We start from the raw sequence: 20,654 nt of genomic DNA on the forward strand, positions 1-20,654 counted from the left end.
AAAGCCTCTCCCCACTACCCACCAGGGTTAGACTTGATGTCAAATGGCCAAGCCTTCCCTTCTGGTACATGTGTGGATGTGAACAGTGTGTGCAAAGAAATGTTCACCACAGCTTTCTCTCCTGGGTATTTATTTATGGCTTGAAGCCTGCTTCTTTATAAAAGATTGCTCCCATTGAGACTGGCTAAACCTGTCTCCTTGATCAAGTTGTGTACCATAAACTCAGCCCCCTTGTTCAAATGCATGCAATAACCTTGTCTCATTGTTCAACTGTATATAATACACTCTGAGCTTCGGAGGGGGGTGGTGGTGGTGGTGCAGCTTCTTCATCCAAGAGCCCAGAGCACTGGAACTCAGTTTTTCTGTGTGCCCACGTGTCTGTCTTTTCTTTATTCCCTTCTTGTACCATTTCTGGGGCCAGGCTGGATCTGGCAATAATACATGTAAGTTAATGTGTAAATATACATAGATAGTTTAAGTAAAAATTTCCCAATTGAGCTGACAAAGAACTACAGGCAGCCAGGAAATGCTCAGAGGGGGAGAAACAGTCTTCCCCAGGAAGAGCACACCGTGTAAAAAGCTGAGCCCCAGAGTGTTATCTGTTGGAAGTGGAGTGAGCTTGGGAAACAGATACATTACCGGAGGCTTACTGGTCAGCCAGCCAAGCTAAAACTATGAGTTCCTTGGTCAATGAGAGAACCTGTTTTAAAAAATAAGGTGGTGAGCCAGAAGACACCAGATGCCAAACCCTACACTCATGTACACATATGCACACACACACACACACACACACACACACACACACACACACACACGCACACACAGGCACACACACACACATGCTGAGTAACAGTGTTTATACTCTTCATAGCTGATTGGTATTTTATTAATTTTAAGATACATGTTAAGAGTATTAGGTTGGGTAGCAGTGGTGCTTGCTTTAATCTCAGCACTTGGGAGGCAGAAGCAGATGGATCTGTGAGTTTGAGGCCAGCCTGGTTACAGAATGAGTTCCAGGACAGCCAGGGCTGTTACACAGAGAAACCCTGTCTCAAAAATGGGGGTGGGGTGGGACAGATATTCTAGTGGTACTAGATCTCTTACTCCAGAAGACAATACAAAGAAGTAGAAACGTACAAAGACTGGCTTTAGATATTGCCAATAAGCCTTACAGTGTTCCCTTGTATCTTCACAAAAGATACTGTTGAGAGTTCACAGGAGGAGTTCAGAGAGAAAGCAATTGTATCTGTGTTAGGCACCTTTAACATTCTAATGTTACAGGTCTTAGGAAGTAAACCCTCAAGGTTAGGTGACACAGATACTACTTGCCAGATGACATCCTTGTCTTTACATTGTTTTAGGTGGTGTGCTAACCTCTCTTTGGGGATCCTATTTATACAGTGGTCCCCACAAGGCAATCTGAGAAGTCAAATGGGGCCACAAGAGGTATTGTCATTGATGTTTTACAGCTCCAAGTTAGCCCAGTTAGTTTTGTTGTTCTGTTGGGACTAGAATGCTCTAGAATCCATCCCCATTGGGTTCCAGTAGGAAGGGAACTGCAAGGAGAAAAATCTCTCTGGTCGTTTGATGTACCTTAGTTGTGGAATATTCCTCTAACCAAGGCTGCTTCCTGCTCTCCCATCACCCGGCCTTACACCCTCACAGCTACCAGCAGCTACTGCTGCTGCAGGTCTGCTCCTGCTCCACAGGACCCTCACCCCAGTGCTTCCTAGGATGTCAGCACTAATGTGGGCTCTCAGAGGCTCTAGGCCTTGGCAATCCCTGACTCCACTATTCTGTATCTCCTGACTGATGGATGGATACTACTTCCACCAGTTGCTATCTGTGTCATCCTGCAGCTGTTACCTGTGTGTTCCTGCAACAGTTACCTGTGTGTTCCTGCAACAGTTACCTGTGTGTTCCTGCAACAGTTACCTGTGTGTTCCTGCAACAGTTACCTGTGTGTTCCTGCAACAGTTACCTGTGTGTTCCTGCAGCTGTTACCTGTGTGTTCCTGCAGCTGTTACCTTTGTGTTCCTGCAGCTGTTACCTTTGTGTTCCTGCAGCTGTTACCTGTGTGTTCCTGCAGCTGTTACCTGTGTGTTCCTGCAGCTGTTACCTGTGTGTTCCTGCAGCTGTTACCTGTGTGTTCCTGCAGCTGTTACCTGTGTGTTCCTGCAGCTGTTACCTGTGTGTTCCTGCAGCTGTTACCTGTGTTTCTCCACAGTTCTTCCCTGTTTTTCCACAGTTGCCACCCGTGTTTCTGTAGCTGCTGTGTTATCCCACAGTTTTTACCCATGTTATCAGGAAGCTGTTATCTGTGTTATCTTTGTGTCCTTTTCTCCAGCCCTTTCATTTCGTAACAATTCTCTGTATTAACACCCTCCTCTTAAAATATCTAGTGCACTTCTTGTTTTCTTGCCTAGACCGTTTGACATGGTTAGCTCAATCCATCTAGAAAATGCAGTTAGTTGACTGTCTTTTCAGATCACTGGTTGGTATTTGCACTTTCTCTCCATTTTACACTGGATTTTAAGACCAAATAATCCTTTCCATGGGTTACACCTATGAAGAAGTTACTCTGTAACAGTCACGGGGTCATTCTACTGTAGCAAATAATGTCATGTGTCAGGAACTTAGTTCCCAAGCAGGTGTTGTTGAGAAAGAACTTGACACACAGGTTCTAGTAGTTTCATTGAGGGTACATAGCTTGTGGGATCTTACGCTTCTGGGCCAGTATCCATTTTGAGTTTTCAGAGCCTACAGATTGAGAAATAATTGTGTTCTACCAAGTTTGATGATCAGTGCTTTATAGAGAACACCTAATATGCCAACACTTTCTTCTCCACAGCCAAGAGAAGCCTGCATGCTTTGTATTAATTCATAACTGGTAAGTTGCCATCCTCTCTTAGTTATCCACTCTCTCAAAAGATGAGGACCTAACCTGTGGAACTTGGTTAGGATACGAGGTCATAAACTTCCCTGACATTCTTGAATTGCACCACATCTACCTATGTCAACAGCCTGGCTGTTGGCATCAGGAAGGGATGTTTATGCACTACTAGAGAAAGGTGTTGATGACAGCATCAGCATCCGCACAGTACCAGGCACTATTCTGTTTTTTACATGACATGTGTTGTTTCTGGTGTAGTTTTGCTTTATATGGTGCTTTCCAGTTCCACATACTTAAAGTGACATTTCAATCTTATGGCCACATAGACCTTGATTGTATATACACTTACCTGTTCACATGACGAATGTGGGCCAAACCTGTAACTTGCTCCTTGTCAATAGTGCCACAATGAACTGTGGTAAGCTCAGATTATTGTGTGTATATACCTAGAAGCAATATGGCTGGACCACACAGTGGCTCTAACTTCAGCATCTTGAGGATCAGCTCCACACTGATTTCTGTATTCCCACTAGCATTGCATAAGGGTTTTACTGCCACACTCTCACTAGCATTGGTTTTTGTGATAGTCATATTGAGAAGACATGGCGTTCCCCTGCGACATCTATTTTACTTCATGTGTATGAACGTTTTGCCCGCATGCATGTGTATGTACCACCTGAGTGCTCACTGGATCCCCTGGAACTGAGTTACAGCTGCTTGTGAGGCCCCATGTGGGTGCTGGGAATCAAACCCAGGTTCTTTGCAAGAGCACAAAGTGTTCTTAACAACTGAGCCATCTCTCCAGCCCTCAAGGTAGTTTTGATTTGCTCTCTCTGATAAGACTTTTACTCATGAATTTATTTTTTCCCTGTTAAGAAACTGTCCAACTTATTTGTTCACTGATTGGATGAATTTTCTTGGCATTTGAGTTCTTCATATCTCTAAATTGGAATCCACTGGGGGTGTGGCTAGCAGAGGTCTGTGTCCACTGTTTGCTTTGTCATGGCTTCCTCAGCTGTGCAGAAGGTTCATTTCATATAGCTCCACTCCTGTTCCTGTATTTCTTGTGCTGGACTCCTTATCATGATGTCTTTTCCTATGGATATTAATGCACAGTGCCTATGTTTTCCTTAGCATTCAAAGATTCAGGCCTTGGTCCATTTTGAATTGATTGTTGTACAGGGCAAGAGATAAGACTCTCGCTTTATTGTGGATGTGGACGTTCAGATTTCTCAGTGGCGTTTGTTGCAGCGGCTGCCATTTCTGCAACCTATGCTTTTGGCACCGAAGTGAAAGATCAGGAGGCTGTAGCTGGGTGTGAGGAGAGTTCTATTACATTGGAGGGCATGAGTTTGTACTCCTTGCCATGTTGCCAATCCCTGGTCTTTCATTCCAAAGTCCTTGAAATCACCGTGATTTTGTTTTTTTAATTTGATCTTTGAGTTTCAGGTTTTATGTGTTTTGATCATATTCACTCTCCCCAATAGTTTTCACTGCATTAATTCTGTGTGTTGTGTGTACATGTGCTTGCACACACTGTAGTGTTAACTTCAGCACTTATGGTTCTTGACCTAGAATCTAATGTTCTTCAACCCTGGGAACATTTCTTAAAACACATCATCATCACCATTATTATTATTTTGAGAATCTCACTCTACATAGATGGGGCTGGCCAAAGCCTGCTCTGCCACTGGAGTGATGGATTATACATCACCACGCCCCGTGAACTATGTGACTGATGTTTTGTTCTCCACTTTTTTTATTTTAACTCTCAGATTAGATGTTGACCTCCTGAGCCATTCATTTTCTTACCTTTTCACTTTTTAAATTTATTCAAATTAAAATATAATTATATCATTTCCCCCTTCTCTTTAATTTTTGTAACTTTTATTCTCCTCTATTTACATTTATTTGACAGTTTATTTTCTGAGAAATGTCCTTAATTTTATATCTTAAATCTTCAACTTGAACTACTCATATTCTTCCCAAGGCCTAATGTTCGTCTTGAAGTGTCTGCTTGTAAGTCACGGTTATGAAGATTGTGACATCTTCCGACATTTCTATTACCCCACTGGTTTGTTTCTTCTAGAGCTCTCCCTGCTGCTTTGTGGCTGTAACTCTTAACCAACAGCCCACTTTTCACAGTTGAGGATAGCTTCCGTTTTTGCTGTACTGTTCTCTAGCCACACAGCTTATCAGCAGGAGGCCTCTGATATTGGGATCTCCCTTAGGCCTTCTTGCCTGCAGTGGTCCTTCCATCCTGTTAGGATGGTTGTTGGGACTCAGTGAGAAAAAAGGGTGTTGTCTTTGAATTTGTCCCAATTTTGAGGATTGGCCTGCCATCTATTGCATACAGCATTTCTCAGTCAGAGGACCCTCTTACATACCCCATATAAACAGTCACATGTGTAGTATTCTATGTAGCCGGTGTGTGTGTGTGCATGTATACACGCACACACACGTGTAAGTCAGGTGAAAACAATGTAGAGTCATGTCTTCCTCCTTTCACCTTCACATGGATGGGTTCCTGGGATGAAAATTTGGTAGCAGCCATGTTTGCATGGCAAGTGCCTCTATCTAGTGAGCATCCTGCTGGCCTCGGTGCCTACAGGTGCACTGTTAAAGAACGAAAACGTCACAGCTTGCTTGTGTAACATTTTATTCCTTGTATATTGCATAGTGAGAGGAGCAGAGTCAGGAGACTCTTGGTCTGGCTCGAGAACTAACCAGTATGAAGTGGTTAAGTTGCTTAACTTTGTTAAACTCTTATTTCCTCATTCGAAAAATGGAGATGATAACATGTACTTTATAAGCCTGGTAAAGATGAGATAGGTACATCGTTTTCCTGTCAAGTACTGGTCAGACTATTTCTAGAGTTTGCTACTACTAGCCCCCTGTTCATCACCTCATTGCTAAGTGGTCTTAATAAATGCACTAAGACAGCTGGTACCAATAGAACATACCAATTCTGAACAGTAACAATTGTAAAAGAAAAGCACACTAAAAATGGCCCTATCCTTTAATTTTAGTATAGTGGCTTTTTAAAAAATATAAAAAACATCATTTATTTATCTATACTATCCCATCAGAAATTCCAATTTCATTTAAAGTATTGTTTTCTTAAACCTACTCACAATGAACACCTACATATGTGAAAACCCCAAGATTACACGTGCAATTACTTTGCAGTTTCCCCATTGGCATAATATAAGTAAAATACATAATATGGGCAGTTAAATACTCCCCCCCCCCAAACATTAGGGATCATGATATATATGAAGATCAATTTCTTGCATTATCCCTAATGTAAAAAAAAAAAAAAATCACAGGTATATTCTACCGCTTGTCAAACATATGGTAGTCACACCTAGACATTACACATCCCTGCCAAGGCTTTGTCCACCATCGGCGCTTCTGCACAATCCCTTACAACCATCCAAAGCTGAACACACAAATTCCCTTTAAGGCAACCCTGTATGAATCTGTGTCAGAAAATACTTTGTTAAATGAAACTGCATGTGCTGGATCCCTAAACACATTGCCTGTAAGCCCTTAAGGTACGACTCTGTAAAGGTAAACAAAATGTTCACACAGTATAAAAACAAAACAAAAACACAAAAAAAAAAAAAAAAAAAAAAAAAACCCAGATGCTCTGCAACTTTCCTTTGCTAAAAGTTAGAAACATTACACCACTCCAGCAAGAGATTCATAAATAAGGATTAAATATTCTATCTTACAAAAACATACAGAACGGCCAATGTCAAAGTGAAAGGCTTGTTCAAGAATTTCTTATCAAATTATGTTCACTAAGAAGGAATAAGGCCTGGTATAAAATGACAGACTGCTCACTAACCTCTCTGAAGATAATCACATGAGTTATTTAAAAACACCATGGCACCTTGTTACAAACATTATTTTTTTTTAAAGGACTGTGTTTCCTGGAACTAGAGGACTATTCGTCTCACAGCTTTTATTAAGCAAACTTGATATAACCACCACACAGTGGCAAGAGATTGACTAGCTGTTTCCAGCTACAGAAAAATACTGAATTCTATCCTAATGTACAGATCATTTGATATAAAACCCACAGCAATTAAAGCAAGTCATACTGTAGTCTATATCAAATCCCCTTAAAACACTCTTGCTTTCAATGGAGTATATTCATCTTCTTGTCATTTGGAATTTGTTTCTGTTGCTTAGTAACTATTTTCATGCCCAGCTAAGATGTAGAGATTGCTGTGTGCTGTGGGGTTCTCTGTTGGTCTGCTTTCCAAAACAACGACCCTGAAATGAAACCAAAATAAAAAGTGTTAAGTGTTGAAAATACGTTTCAGTGTTTACAGATTGTCAAACAAGTTATCACCAGCTCGCCTGCCATAAAATTACATAAAGGTCACAGAAACACAGCCAAAATCCCTACTGTCCTTTAGAGCTTCAGGCATAACTGAGTAACAATTGTTTTATACACAGAGTATTGAAATGGCCAGAGATAGTCTCACCGTATTCCAATTAAATCCAACTGCGATTACTCAGATATGCCAACAATAGGTTTGACTATGTCTTAGGAATTTATGCCAACAGGAAGAAGGGCTAGAGAATAAACAGGACCCTAAGAGGGCACCTGAACCGCTCAGGGTCTTTGAAAACAAAGGTTTAATATAAAGAATGGAGTCAGGTGGTGCATGCCTTTAAACCAGCCAGTTCAAGGCCAGTCTGGTCTACAGAGTGAGTCCCAGGCTCCAAAGCTGCACGGAGAAACCCTGTCTCAAAAAACCAAAGAAGAATAAAATACGGAATCAGGTAAAAGGGCTTGCTGAGGAGCCCAACTACCCAACTTTCATTCCTGGGACCCACATGGTGGAATGGAAAGAATCAATTCTTGTTAAGTTGTCCTCTGACCGCCATATGAGTGTTGTACAGACACACTAAAATATGTAAAAAAAAGAGAGAAAAAACCCCCCAAAACTTAAATGATAGTGAGAAAAGTCTGGGTGAAGGGGAGCGAGGAAAGCATTAGCTGTGAGGTGTCACCCTCTACCAGCAGGGTTCTCAGAGTTACAGACCCACACTTCATTGGTCAGTCCCTCCAGTGAGAGGCAGCTCCTCCAGGTCCCGCCCCCTCCTGTTTTCTTGCCATATCAGTTATTGGGCTCTTGTGCCTGTGGCTTACCTTTTTTATTCACTAAGGTAGCCATCATTTTCCAAAAATGCCCTTTTCTCCTAATAACCCCCAGTCAAAGCCTGTAGAGTCATTAACTCTATTCTCCTGCTCCTCCCACACGCACCCAACACTTGAGCAAGGATGGATGGGACTAATCCCTTATAATTAAGACCACGCTCCAGATCCGAGTTGAGTATTTTGTGACACAAAGCTACTATCAGGTTTATGTAATATTTCATAGAGAGCAACACACCAAGAAGGCATAATGGCTTCAAAGGGATGTGAAGTCGTGTCACGGTTCTAGGGGTGTGAATACTACTATATACACATTTTGTCTTGGCTGAAAATGGGTGCAAAGCCTGAGAAACCATCAGACTAAATGCTATTCACTCTCTCAATACAAAACTCTAAAGTTGATGAGTCCTCTCAGAATTTCGACTGGAATCCAACACAGGCTGCAGTGTGATCAAGAGTGTGATTCTTGCTACTTCCACATAACTAAATCACTACAACCGACTGTTACCTGTCTGATCCCAATAAGCGGAAAACTCTCGTCTCATCTGAAATTTCCTGGGTGACCTACGGCAGAAAATACCTGTCAGTAACACTGTAGCCCTGACAGTGCTTACACAGTAATGTAACAGTCACTTAAATATAGCCATGAAAGTGAAGGCATAGTATTTCAGAGACGTAACTCCCCAAATCAAACACATGACAGCAAGTGAGTTTTTGACTGCCTATCAGTAGAAATGGGCTGATGTTAACAGAGCATCTAGCCTGGACCAGCTACTGCCCTTAAGAGCTCAGCGGGATATGCTGCTGAATTCTTTCACTAAGTACAAGGTCACCTAAGTCTGACATGACAGTGAGAGCCATGGGGCACCATTACTCATTCCCAAGGGCCAGGCTGTCATCTAGTGTGAGGTGATCCCTTTTCCAGCTTTCCGCATTTTGCAAAAGCTGCACCACTTGCAGAGCACTCCCCAGAGAGGGGGGAGTGTGGGTGCTGACCTCTATCCAACAAGGGCAGCGCTGGCAGTGCAGCGTGTAGGACGCACTCCAAGGGGGGCTTCTAAGGGGTGGCATGTACCACTCCTCGGTGCTGTTGGACAGGAGATGCCCACTTGTACGAACAGCTTTTGATGTCCTCCTTTTCTATTTCTGTGTTCCTCACCACATCATGTGTTTTCTAGAATCTACTTCTAGATAAACTACCTCCTCTTGGTCCTTGGAGAAACTCAAATTCCATTGGCTACACTTAGTGTAAAGCAACCTGTGAACAGGAGCTTGTAGTCTGGAAATACAGAAGGAATGTCAATCTGCAAACAAGTCTGCTGCTGTATACTCCGGGCAGCTAGTTTTCATGGCACGAAGCTGACCGACTCTAATTACTGTGGAATGTTCCTTTACGGCAGAGGTTAAACTCCAACCGGGCTCTCATCAAAGGCCGAGAGCTCCAGCAGAAACCCAGAGTGGAGTTCAAGTCAGATGCACTACAAGCAGGCAGCGACAAGGCTGGGCATGTGGCTGGCAGAAAGCACATTCCTGACACTCGAGAGGTCCTGGCTTTGAGTTTAAACATGGAAATGACACACTGAAAATAGCATTGAAGAACAATTAGTACGGCTGGGCATGGCGGCATGCTGGTAAGAAACAAAGACTAGCATTGTGGTATAAGTAGGACTGTAGATTTCGTCACATACAGAGACCTGGTGATGTTTAGTGATGTGGGTCAGTAAATAAACCAAGACACTCAAAGATTACCGGTTTATACCATTTTTTTCCCTCGGAAGTAGCAAATACTTATTTACATATAAATAAGGGTACAGATAAACTACATTCAAACATCAGAAGATTCCATGCTTTCCGGTAGCTTCACAGATGTATGAACCTTTGGCAAAGAAAACTCTGGCACACAATTGGGAAATGCTCCCATCTGAGTGGGACCCCTCCCTGGAGGTGGGGGGAGCCAACTCCATCTCCTGCAGTTCGGCACCCTGATCACCTCTTATGAAAGTGACACTTGAAGAACTTCTAAATCCATGCTCTGCCATTTAGCTAGTCATGGGACTCAGTGGATTTTTTTGAGCTTTAAATGTGCTAATATTTGTAAACTGCCTGGAACATAACAGGTCTTTCACATCATTTATAACAACAGCGTCTTCAACATTTTGGAGTTCCTTGTGGTTACTGGGTATTTAAAGCAAAATACAAAAGTGCACATATGATAGGAGAGAGTACAGGTTTGCATCCTGTCGCTTTGTGACATCAAAGGAGCTAGACAAGACATGGTGACTCAGAGAGGTAATGCATAATGTGATCATTTCACCACTAAACCCTTGTGTGGAGTCAACAGAGGAAATCTGAGAAAACCTACCTCATCTGATTTGAAGCTTTTTCCCTGCATCCCATGTTTCCAGAAAGCCAACACGCTGTCTTGAAGGCACACTGAAAGAGATGAGGGGAAAATGAAGAGGAAGCACAGATTCCACTCAACCGTTTCTAGGAAATGGTTTATTTCTATCACTTTTAATCACATGTACGTGAGCATGTGTGTGGTATGTGTATGGTGACTGCAGGTGCCCGAAGAGACCAGAGGCAAAGGACCCCACTGGAACTGAAGTTACAGGCGGCTTTGAGCCACAGGGATGCTGGGAACCAAACCTTGGTTGCAGTCCATGCTCTTAAACACTGAGCCATCTTCCTGGCCCCTCCCTAACTGTTTTTAATAAATGATAACTTTTCAAGTTCTCAGGGCAAAATTCCACTGTCTAGACCATTACTGTTCAACATTTTTGTGACTAAGGCATGTCTAAATTCAAGTAATTTACTGAGACAGTTAAGCAGCCTGCAAAGATGTATGGCACAGGCCTTCTTCCAACATGGGCTGACTTCTGATAAGCTGGCAATTGGCATGCTAATTTCTCTTCCATATGTAGTATCTTCTATTTTAAGTTATTACATCAATGAAAACACAAAGTTAAGTTTTTGGATTTAAAAGAAGTTATTCAAACAGATATCAAGCAATATAAGTTAAGTTCGTATTTTCATGTTATAAAGTTAATTAAAAAATAAACCTGCTTCATAACTCAAAATCTAATCACACACTGAATATAATGATCTCAGTCAATTGCTAAATAAATCTTAGTATTTCACTGACTATTCTATTAAACAGAATTAGGAAAACACAAACATTAATAAACATAATGGTGAAAAAAAGTAGAAAATTACTGTCTCTTTTTCTTTCTTTTTTCTTGTGTTAGGGAGAAAATCCAGTGTGTGCCAGACAAGCATGTATTTTTTATTAGAGTAGTAAGGACATGGTTAGTGTAAGAATGTCTGGGGCGTAATTCAACTTAATAAAAACAGAAATATTTGATGATGACAGGTCACATATGTTTCATTAGTTGTGGTAACCGAAGAACCCGGTTACTTGTCTTATTTCTGAGACATGATTTAAAGAGACTCTCTCTGAAAAGATCCTTACAACCATTTTAAGATTTATTTGGATAAGTTGATAGCAATCTAGAAGGAAACTTTGTATAACAAATAAAACTCTCCCAATAACATGACACATATGATAACCCTACATCTTAACTCAGATGAAGAGGGCTGAGGATCTACGTCAGCCTCCTTGAAAACCGTCATGTCCTAGGTCCTGACATGCAGCACAAAGCATACAATGCAGCAAGGAGGAAGCAAGCTTCCAAAATCTCTTCCTTCTGGCTCTTCAGGTAGCTCAGGCTTCCTGGTTCAGCATTTACATATTCACCACAGGCAAAGGATTTTTCTGTCAGTTGTCGCACAGGAGCATAACACATTTTATCTATTTTTGGTGTGAGGACAGGGCCCAGGGTCCTCATGTACTCTACTACTTAGCTATGTCCTGTGCCTCTTATCCTCTAAGATACAGCAAAATTCTAGTTTAATATGAGAAACTCAGGCTAGAATACTTTTTTTTAGACAAACTAGCTTCTAACTAGTTAAAAACAACTTTAAAAGCCATATACAGCTAATTATATGATAAATGTGTTGGTATATGTGTGTGTATATACACACACACACACATATATATATTCATCTAAAATATTTGGATCTATAATATTTTTCTCACAACTTCTATTTCTCCTTGGGAAAATGCTGACATACCAGCAAAAAAGATGGAAGTGGAATTATAATTAATTTTTTTGTTATTTGAGACAGTATCTCACTATATATTCTAAAACTCACAGAGACCCACTTGCCTCTGCCTCCCAAGTGTTGGGGTTTAAAAGTGTGCACCACCACACCCAATCCTGTAATGCTTACAAAAAAAAAAAAAATCATAAAATTAATGAGCACCCAAAATTAAAATATTAATAAGGAAACAAATTAAAACTACACATTCCTTTTACAGTCTCAGGGAAACTTGTTATTTATTTATATTTTTTAAAGACTTATTTTGATTTTATATGTATGAATGTTTTGCCTGCATATGTGTGCCACATGTGTACTTGTTGGATACCCAGGAACTGGTGTTGTATATGGTTGTGAACTACCATATGAGTGCAGAGACTTGAACCTGAGTCCTCCACAAAAGCAACCAGTGCTCCTCAGTGTTGAGCCACCTCTCCAGCCTCAAGATTTACTTATTTTTATTTAATGTGTCTGGGTGTTTTGTGTATTACAAGTGTACAGGGCCTGTGGAGGAATAGAGAACCAGATCCTCTGAAACTGAAGTTATAGAGGGATGTGAGCTGCCATGTGGGTCCTTGTATTTGAAACCAGGATTTGAAACAACATTCAGTGCTCTTAATTTTGAAGGCATCACTTCAGCCCCAAAGTTACTATTTATGTAGAAACAGATCTAAAACAGCAACCATCAAGACACAGAGCTAGATACCATGATAAAGAATTACAGTGGACCTAACAGGACGGCCACTTCACACAAGCATCTTCATGACTTGGAAAGAGTTGGGCAAAGTATAACTCACTCAGTACAACAATGGTAACATTGAGCATATTTAAAAACAAAAACACAGGCAAGACCAGTGCTATCTACTATGGTGTCAACTAGCTATTTAAGTTAAAAGCCACATCCAAAGGGGACCATGATCAGATTGAATTATATGCATGAAACTGACAATTAAAAGAAAAATCAAAATGAAATTAGTTGAAAATTCAGAAAGTGACAATTAAAAAAAAATCAAAATGAAATTAGTTGAAAATTCAGAAAGTACTCGCCACATGAACTAGTACATACGAGACAGCTGCTGGTCTACACAACCCCCAGGAAAGAATGCATAAAGTTCCCAGATATCACAGTCAGTAACAGAAAGGGACTCACCGACAGACTCAATGCGGAAGTCAAAACTCAGCTCAGAGGCCAACTTCTTACTTGACTTTAGTTTTCCTTGTAGATTTACAATTTTTACAAATTCTTAAAAGAGATTAAAAAAAGGTCAAGACTGGAAATGAAAAATTCCTAAAATAAGTGTAGTGTATTTTACATGGGTATCAAATAATATTCTTAATAAACTTCAAAGACTTATCTTGATTGAGACATGCCTGGTGAAAAACTGGAATTTATGTTTTAAAATACACATAACTACAATGCCGTTTATTTAGTAAGTGGTCCTGACCCAGTGTGCCCTGACAAGCCTGGAACTTTTATGGCAGGGGGGAATTGCTGCAAGTACTACTTAACAAATACCTTACATAGTTGAGCATCAAAGTAGCCACTTTTTAAAAATGAAGATATTGATGTTCATTATATCTATTTAATTTTAAAAACAGAAAAAGTACTACTTACTAAATAAAGAGCATTGCAACGATGTGTATTTTAAAACATTATTTACATTTACATTTACATTTAAAACATTTAAAACATTAAAACAGTAAGTTATAACATCTCTCCTGCATCAAAAGGTGAGGGTTAGCTGGTGGAAGTCTCAAATGCCTGAGTATATTAGAACTGACACGTGGACTCCTTTAAACCCACCGTCACTGACATGCCTCCAAAAGTACATGTTAAGTGCTTTTTTGTTGTTGTTGTTTTGAGACAGAGTCCTGGAACTTGCTCTGTAGACCAGCTTGGACTCGAACTCAGAGATCGACTTGCCTCTGCCTCCCTAGTGCTGGGTTTAAAGGCGTGCGTCACCACTGCCCAGCTTGTTAAGTGATTCTATGATCACAGTTTACAGTGAGAGAACAGTTCATACAGAAATTCTCTAAGGTGTCAGACAGTGCTAGTGTCCCCACACGAGCCAAGTGTAAAATGAAAGCATGGCACTGAGGGCCAGGGCAACTGAGCTTCTTGCCGGTCACTTGAGGGAAGAGCATGAGCGACACCGTCAATTCCATTAAAGGGTTGCTTTATGAAACAGCACACTCAAAATTAACTTTAAAATAATACTCACTGTCTAAACACACCAAAACAGTATCTCTCTCCAACTGCGTCACGTGAATGGAATCCAGTTGTTGGCTGCCTAAGTGGGGAAATGTTGTAGTTAGCAACACGATCCAATAAACCAGGGTATAGAAAACCAGAGTCTGAATCTTGGTGTTATTTACTCTTTAAAATATCGCACAAACTGCATCTTGTCATGTTTTCTTTAAAAAAAAGTATGCACTTTTTTTTCTTATTGGCTGATGAATACACTCTGCCTATTCACTGGTCTTCACTATAGTGCCGGAAGGGAAGGAACATGCACACATTGGTTAGCTTTTGTTCTACACTCGGGAGAGATGCACTCTGTCAGGTCCAAAGGAAACTCCACTTCCCCAAACCTCAAAAGGCAGTCCAAATACCCAGAAATGAGCTCAACATGGACTCTAGGAGGGTTTCTGGTAGATAAAAGCCCACACTCCACAGGAACTTGTGAAACTGGTTCCCATCTACCAAAGGAGTAATTTCCCTTACTTCTGGAAGAAGGGACATATGACTACCTGTGTTGCCTACCATCGTATCAAAGTGCATGCTGGTCTCCAGGCTCCTTCAGCATCACAAGTGCCCACTACACATTTCAAAGTCTGTGCTTGCATCCTAGTCCTTCTCACCCTCTCCACTCCCTTAAACTCTCCCTAGCTCATGGGCTTCATCCCCGCCCCCAGCTACTCATTGTCCTTATAGCCCTGCCACTCTTGGTACCCTTTTCCCACTATGCTCTCTCTACTCTCCACCCCCTGCTCTTCTCCCTCTCTTGCAGACTGCCCTGGCCATGTCCAGTCTCCTGGCCATACTCAGTCTATTTCTTTCTCTCTCTGCTATGGACTCTTCCAGACGACGCTGGCTATTGCCTTTCATATCTACAGTAAAAACTTTGTCCTTAACCATACCATGGAGCAGTCATGTCATCAGTTTATACAACAGGCACATGGTGCCCACTAAAGACACATCAATGAGCAGCCTTCTAACACCACCAACAAATTATCTTTAAGGCAATACACCAAATGTAATTTTTCTCAGCTAACCTATGACCATCCACCCACTCAAGAAATACCAAGGAGTGACCTTGCAATAAAGGACCATGCAATAATGAATCAGAACCTGCAAAGGAAGGACTCCTGGAACAGAGCTCATCTCAATGCTATAGCTTTACCAGCTGAAGGCTCTTGGCTCAACAACAGACATGGCTGGAAATTAGATTAATGATTAGCCATGAAAACAAAACCTGATAAGGACAAAAGCTGGACTAGACAGGGCATCTCACCTGTGTGATCTGATGATGACCTCAGAGGCTGGGATCTGCTCAGGAAGTAATTTTTGCTCTGTTCTTATTTTAGCTGGGATAATGTTAAAGGTGGATATACTATGACCTCAAGCATTAGAACATAACAAAATCTCAAAAACCAGCTCAAATTCTGAGATTCAAAAGAAGATTCAACAAATTTCCAGCCTCAAGGAGTATGTATAGCTCTCAACACACCATCTGGAAGAAAGATGCTGTACATTGCCAGCAAGTAACTATACAATGATCTTTGAAACTACAACAACCAGCAAACACACTGTGGGGCTATGGGGTAAGGATGATTTGAGTTTTTGTTATTGTTTAAAAATGATCATGTTTTTATTGTTATTTTCAATTCTTTTGAGACAGGATTTCATTTTGTAATACTGCCTGTTCTTGCCTTCGGAATGCTTGGATTAAAGGCATGCACCACCGTTCCCAGTCTAATCATGTTGTTTTAAATAAACTGACATATAGCCACATTTTGAGTGCTGTTTGCCTACCAGGGAACCATTTCTATCCAGGCCGCTTACTTTGGCAACAGGCAGGCAATTTTACTTCAACACTTTCTATCAGTTCCACAGGAGGCACACCCAACTGCAGAAGCCATTAAGTCGTACAAGTGGCTCTCTTCTTTACCCCTACTGGAAACTACAGCTTGGTCCATACACGGGAAGTTCACACAGGGCATGAAAGCTTGTTAAATTTTCAGGGAATTTATGAGCCACATGACATTAGGCCATTGGTTTGAAACTGACTATGATGGATGGTATTGTTATTCTTCAGGTAACCACAACAAATGGCTGCACCTAAAGGCCATGTTGTGAAACTAGGACATCTCTGGTCATACTGTCTTGGTAAAGCGTGGGATCAAACACAGTCCCTGTGCATGCTAGTTACAGACACTATCACTGAGCTCTGTTCCAGTCTTATTCTGAAGGTGGCATTAGTGTGGGGTCCATGTTAAGCTTCCCTTGTTGGGATGCTTAACCCACATAACTCAAGTTTAAGTTACCAAAAGCCAAGGTGCCCCAAATGAAACACTCTAACAGACTTCCTCATAACATAGTTAAGACTTGTGACAGTAGTCTAAAAAAACTACTGCAAACTGCTTGAATTCTGTTTAAAAGTGACCTAATAAATCATGGTTGACAAATGACAAAATACACCAGCACAACAAACAGAAAAATGAGGATTCCCTTTCTCATTTCATATACTCCAGATTTGAAGTATATTCAAAGTACTCTCTGATAGCGCTCTTGAAACACATTTAGTTGTTGTTAACCAGTCACCATAGAGAGTTAGAGAGCATCGGAAATCACTCCTTCTACCCAAGCACAGCCCCAGACTTTCCCCCATACCCTTGCCTCTGTGGACTTCTTCAGAGCCTAATCCTGTTTGACTTGCAAAGATCGTTTTCAGTGTCTGCAGGTGAGAATACATGGCATCTGCCCTTTGACACCACACTTGTTCCCACGTTCAAGTGCTTTGTTTTCATGCTTGTCCACTACTGCGTGTCCCCGTATGTAGCCCAGGCTAGCCTGGCTCATTATCTTTCCACCTTCATCTCCTGAGCACAGAAATCACAGGCATGTGCCACCACACCCAACACAGGGTCACATTTTTGATGGCTGAGTAATACTCCACAGTGTAGATATACCACGCACGTTTTCTTTATCCGTCAGCTGAACTCAATCTAGGGTGATTCTGTGTTTTGGTTATTGTGGAGAAAGCTGCAATAAATATGGGTATGCAGCTCTCTTTCCAGCATACTGGTTTTATTTTCTGGGAAGGCGGTACACACCCAACAGTGAAAGTGCTGGGTGGTGTAGCAGTCCTATTTCTAGCCTGTGAAAGGCCCCAGACTGTTTCCACGATGGTGGCACTAACTGAATCCCGGCCAGCAGCTCCTCTCTGCATCCTCACTGGACTTTGCTACTGCTACTGATGTGGCTTAGGTGGTACCTCATGATATCACTGACTTGCATGTCCCTGTTGGTTAGAGGCACTGGGTATTGTTTTCATTTGAAAAATCTATTCTTGACTGATTTTTCCAAACTTCAACTGTGAGAAAAGCTGTCCTTCCTGTCCTTTCAGAGTTTTCACTGAGACAAAAGTGACAAAATCCTACAGGCACCAGCCAATCGTAGAAAGAACAATGAATATTCCAATGGAAAAGCTTGCGGGCCACTTGAGAAACTTCTACCCATGGCTGCAGAGCACAGCACCAGTTGCAATAGGGTGTGTGTATGTTTGTGGGATGGGTAGGATAAACAGGACAGGGAGAAAAGGGAACTTTCTTAGCTTGAGATACATAACTATTTAGTAAGGCCAAAGACAAACTGGTAACAACTCAGACTTGAAATTAAAGTGTTTTTTAATTTATGTGTATGAGTGTTTGCCTGTATGTGTGGCTCTATGTCACATGCATGCCTGGTGCTCATGGCATCAGAGCCCCTGGGAACTAGAGCTGTGAGCCATTATCTTGTGGGTGCTGGGAAACTGAACCTGGGCCCTCTACAAGAGCAGCAACCTCTTAACCCTGGAGCTATCTTTCCAGCCTGTCAACAACTGGGACTTTTAAATGTCAAGAATTTTAAAACTCCTTAGTATAAAGTTTCTTTGGGCAAGAGACCTATGAGATGCTTGCTGTCACGTCTGACCGAGTTAGTGCAAGCCCTAGAATCCACATACGGTAAGGGGAGAACTACTGACACCTACAAGTATGTGTACCACCTATGTTAAAAGTCCTCGGGCAAACTACATGTAGGTAATTTCTTGAGCTTACGTGGGAAATTATGCTTGCATTTTGCACTGGGAGCCCACAACGGTTGAAATCAAGTCCTCTGCATCTAGTACAGGCAAAAACATGGCTATCTGAACACACAGTGGAAAAACACTCACCGGCACCGATTTCTGTAAACCAGGAAGATGCGGAATTCAAGTTGATTGTTTCAAACTGAACTACTTGGTTTGACTCTGTGCCTTTGCTGATAGCTACACAAACCATGGGGTACTCCTGTTCTGGGATCACCAGCATTTCAAAAACATTCAAAGGACTTGGTAAAGGAAAATCAAAGTGCTGCAACAAACAACAAGAGAAAAAAAAGAGAAATCTAGCAACCTTCCGTCCACGCCATGTTGAATGAAGTCAGCTGCAAGCCTGGTGGTTATCTGCCTCATCCTGTACAAGCTCGCCTCTGTGGCAATGAGTGTTGAGTACCTTTAGAGAAACTTAGAGAACTGGCCTCACCAATGTTTGTGGATATGATGATTCTAGAAGCTTATTAAGTAACAATAAGTTACAGAAAAGATATTACTAAGGATATAAAACATCACACACACAGTTCTACAAACTCTAGGGGCTGGGCTGTCCCTAATAATAGTAAGGGGCTGTCCCTAACAACAGTAAGGGGCTGTCCCTAATAACAGTAACTATAGCTTTAGCCTATTTCATTTATGCACAGTGTATCATCAAGAAGGAAACTGTAAGAAAGCCACATGTACCTTAATCAACATGAATTTCTGCATCGGTTCATACCACTGAAGCAGTACAATCCCAGACTGCAAAGCTCCGCAGAGGTATTTATGTCCTGTGTAAGGGTTTCTAACTGAAGAGAAAGAAAAAAGAAAAATAATAACCCTACCCACATGCACAATACTGAAAGTTTCTGTGAGAGAATAGTTTAGCTAAAAGTGACAGCTGAATTACCTTCACCTAAAAGCTAACAGACCTCTCTTTCTTTTCTTTTGAGAGACAGGGTCTCACTATACAGCTCTGGATGGTCTGGCTCTGTAGAACAGGCTGGCCTTGAACTCACAGAGATCCTCCTGTCTCTGTCTCTCAAGTGCTGGCATTATAGATGTGCACCCCCTTGCCTGGCCCAAGCTATTTATTTATTTATTCATTATTTATTTGGAGGCAGTTGCTGGTGTGAGGAAATGTCAGTGGCATGTGGTAAACCAATACTTCTGTACTACAGAAGAAAAAAATTGACTATTTTTAGCTGACAAACTGCTGTCTTAATCAAGATGATGAGAATGGATAGAAAATAAAGAAATGCTACCTTTCATTTTTATTTAAACAAAAAATATCAATTGGAGCTCACATATATTTATTTCTAAATGCCTTTAATATGCTGAGTACTTAACCATGAGAATTTTTTGGTGAGATCTATACTATTAGTTCTAAACATGTAAGCTACTCTATAAACCCCAAATCTGCTTCTAAATAAACTGAAAGGATAAAATCTGACAGGTCTAGGGACAGCTGAAACTACCATATCATGTCCCCATGACAGAGCAGCTTGAGGGACCATGAAGATAATTTATCATGTATGTATGTATTAATCCATCTTGCTGTAACACCCTTGACTCAAATCTGTAAAAATTCATCTTGGCCTCTTTTTCTCCCCAGTGTGACTCCCAACAATCACAACACACAATGGTTATGTGAGCAGGTACTTGCTTTAAGTTCTGCATAACTGTATCTTAGGATTCTAGACCTTTCTGAGCCACAGATCTTGGAAGCCAAAATCTGGTTACATCATCATCACAAACTGTGCAACATCTCAGTCAGACCAAGCTTGAGTCTATTATGTTGGTTCCAGGGACTACATCACTTGGTGACATGTCACTTAAGTACAATGGGTAAATTACCCAGTGACACACATGCACTATGATGTGACACATGACTGCAGACAGAGCACATTGTTGAGTATTTTGTTCTACAGAGTATCTTTTCATGAAGATAAATGTGTAAGCTCACTGATCAAACAAATTTTGGAAGTTAGGAGTCCAAGATTAGTACAGGTTACACCCAGATCTGATTCTAGGTTCTATGACTCCCTTGTGACATAATCAATGTCCAGAACTGTTACGGGATAAATGA

General features: G+C 41.2%; 1 protein-coding gene across 1 annotated transcript in view; it reads right to left on the reverse strand.

Moving 5' to 3' along the window:
- Positions 1-5,535: 5,535 nt before the first annotated feature.
- Map4k5 (mitogen-activated protein kinase kinase kinase kinase 5) overlaps positions 5,536-20,654 on the reverse strand; it is an 81,437-nt gene continuing 66,318 nt past the window's right edge. Inside the window, exons 26-32 of the mRNA XM_051195940.1 lie at positions 19,271-19,374; positions 18,668-18,845; positions 14,453-14,521; positions 13,381-13,473; positions 10,432-10,502; positions 8,578-8,633; positions 5,536-7,177 (exon numbers count right to left, since the gene is read on the reverse strand). Coding sequence (XP_051051897.1) covers positions 7,090-7,177; positions 8,578-8,633; positions 10,432-10,502; positions 13,381-13,473; positions 14,453-14,521; positions 18,668-18,845; positions 19,271-19,374 — 659 coding nt within the window. The 3' untranslated portion in view covers positions 5,536-7,089. The remainder of the gene's footprint in view (positions 7,178-8,577; positions 8,634-10,431; positions 10,503-13,380; positions 13,474-14,452; positions 14,522-18,667; positions 18,846-19,270; positions 19,375-20,654) is intronic.

Source organism: Phodopus roborovskii, unplaced genomic scaffold (genome assembly GCF_943737965.1).
Source record: "Phodopus roborovskii unplaced genomic scaffold, PHOROB, whole genome shotgun sequence".
In the NCBI taxonomy this organism is placed as follows: Eukaryota; Metazoa; Chordata; class Mammalia; order Rodentia; family Cricetidae; genus Phodopus; species Phodopus roborovskii.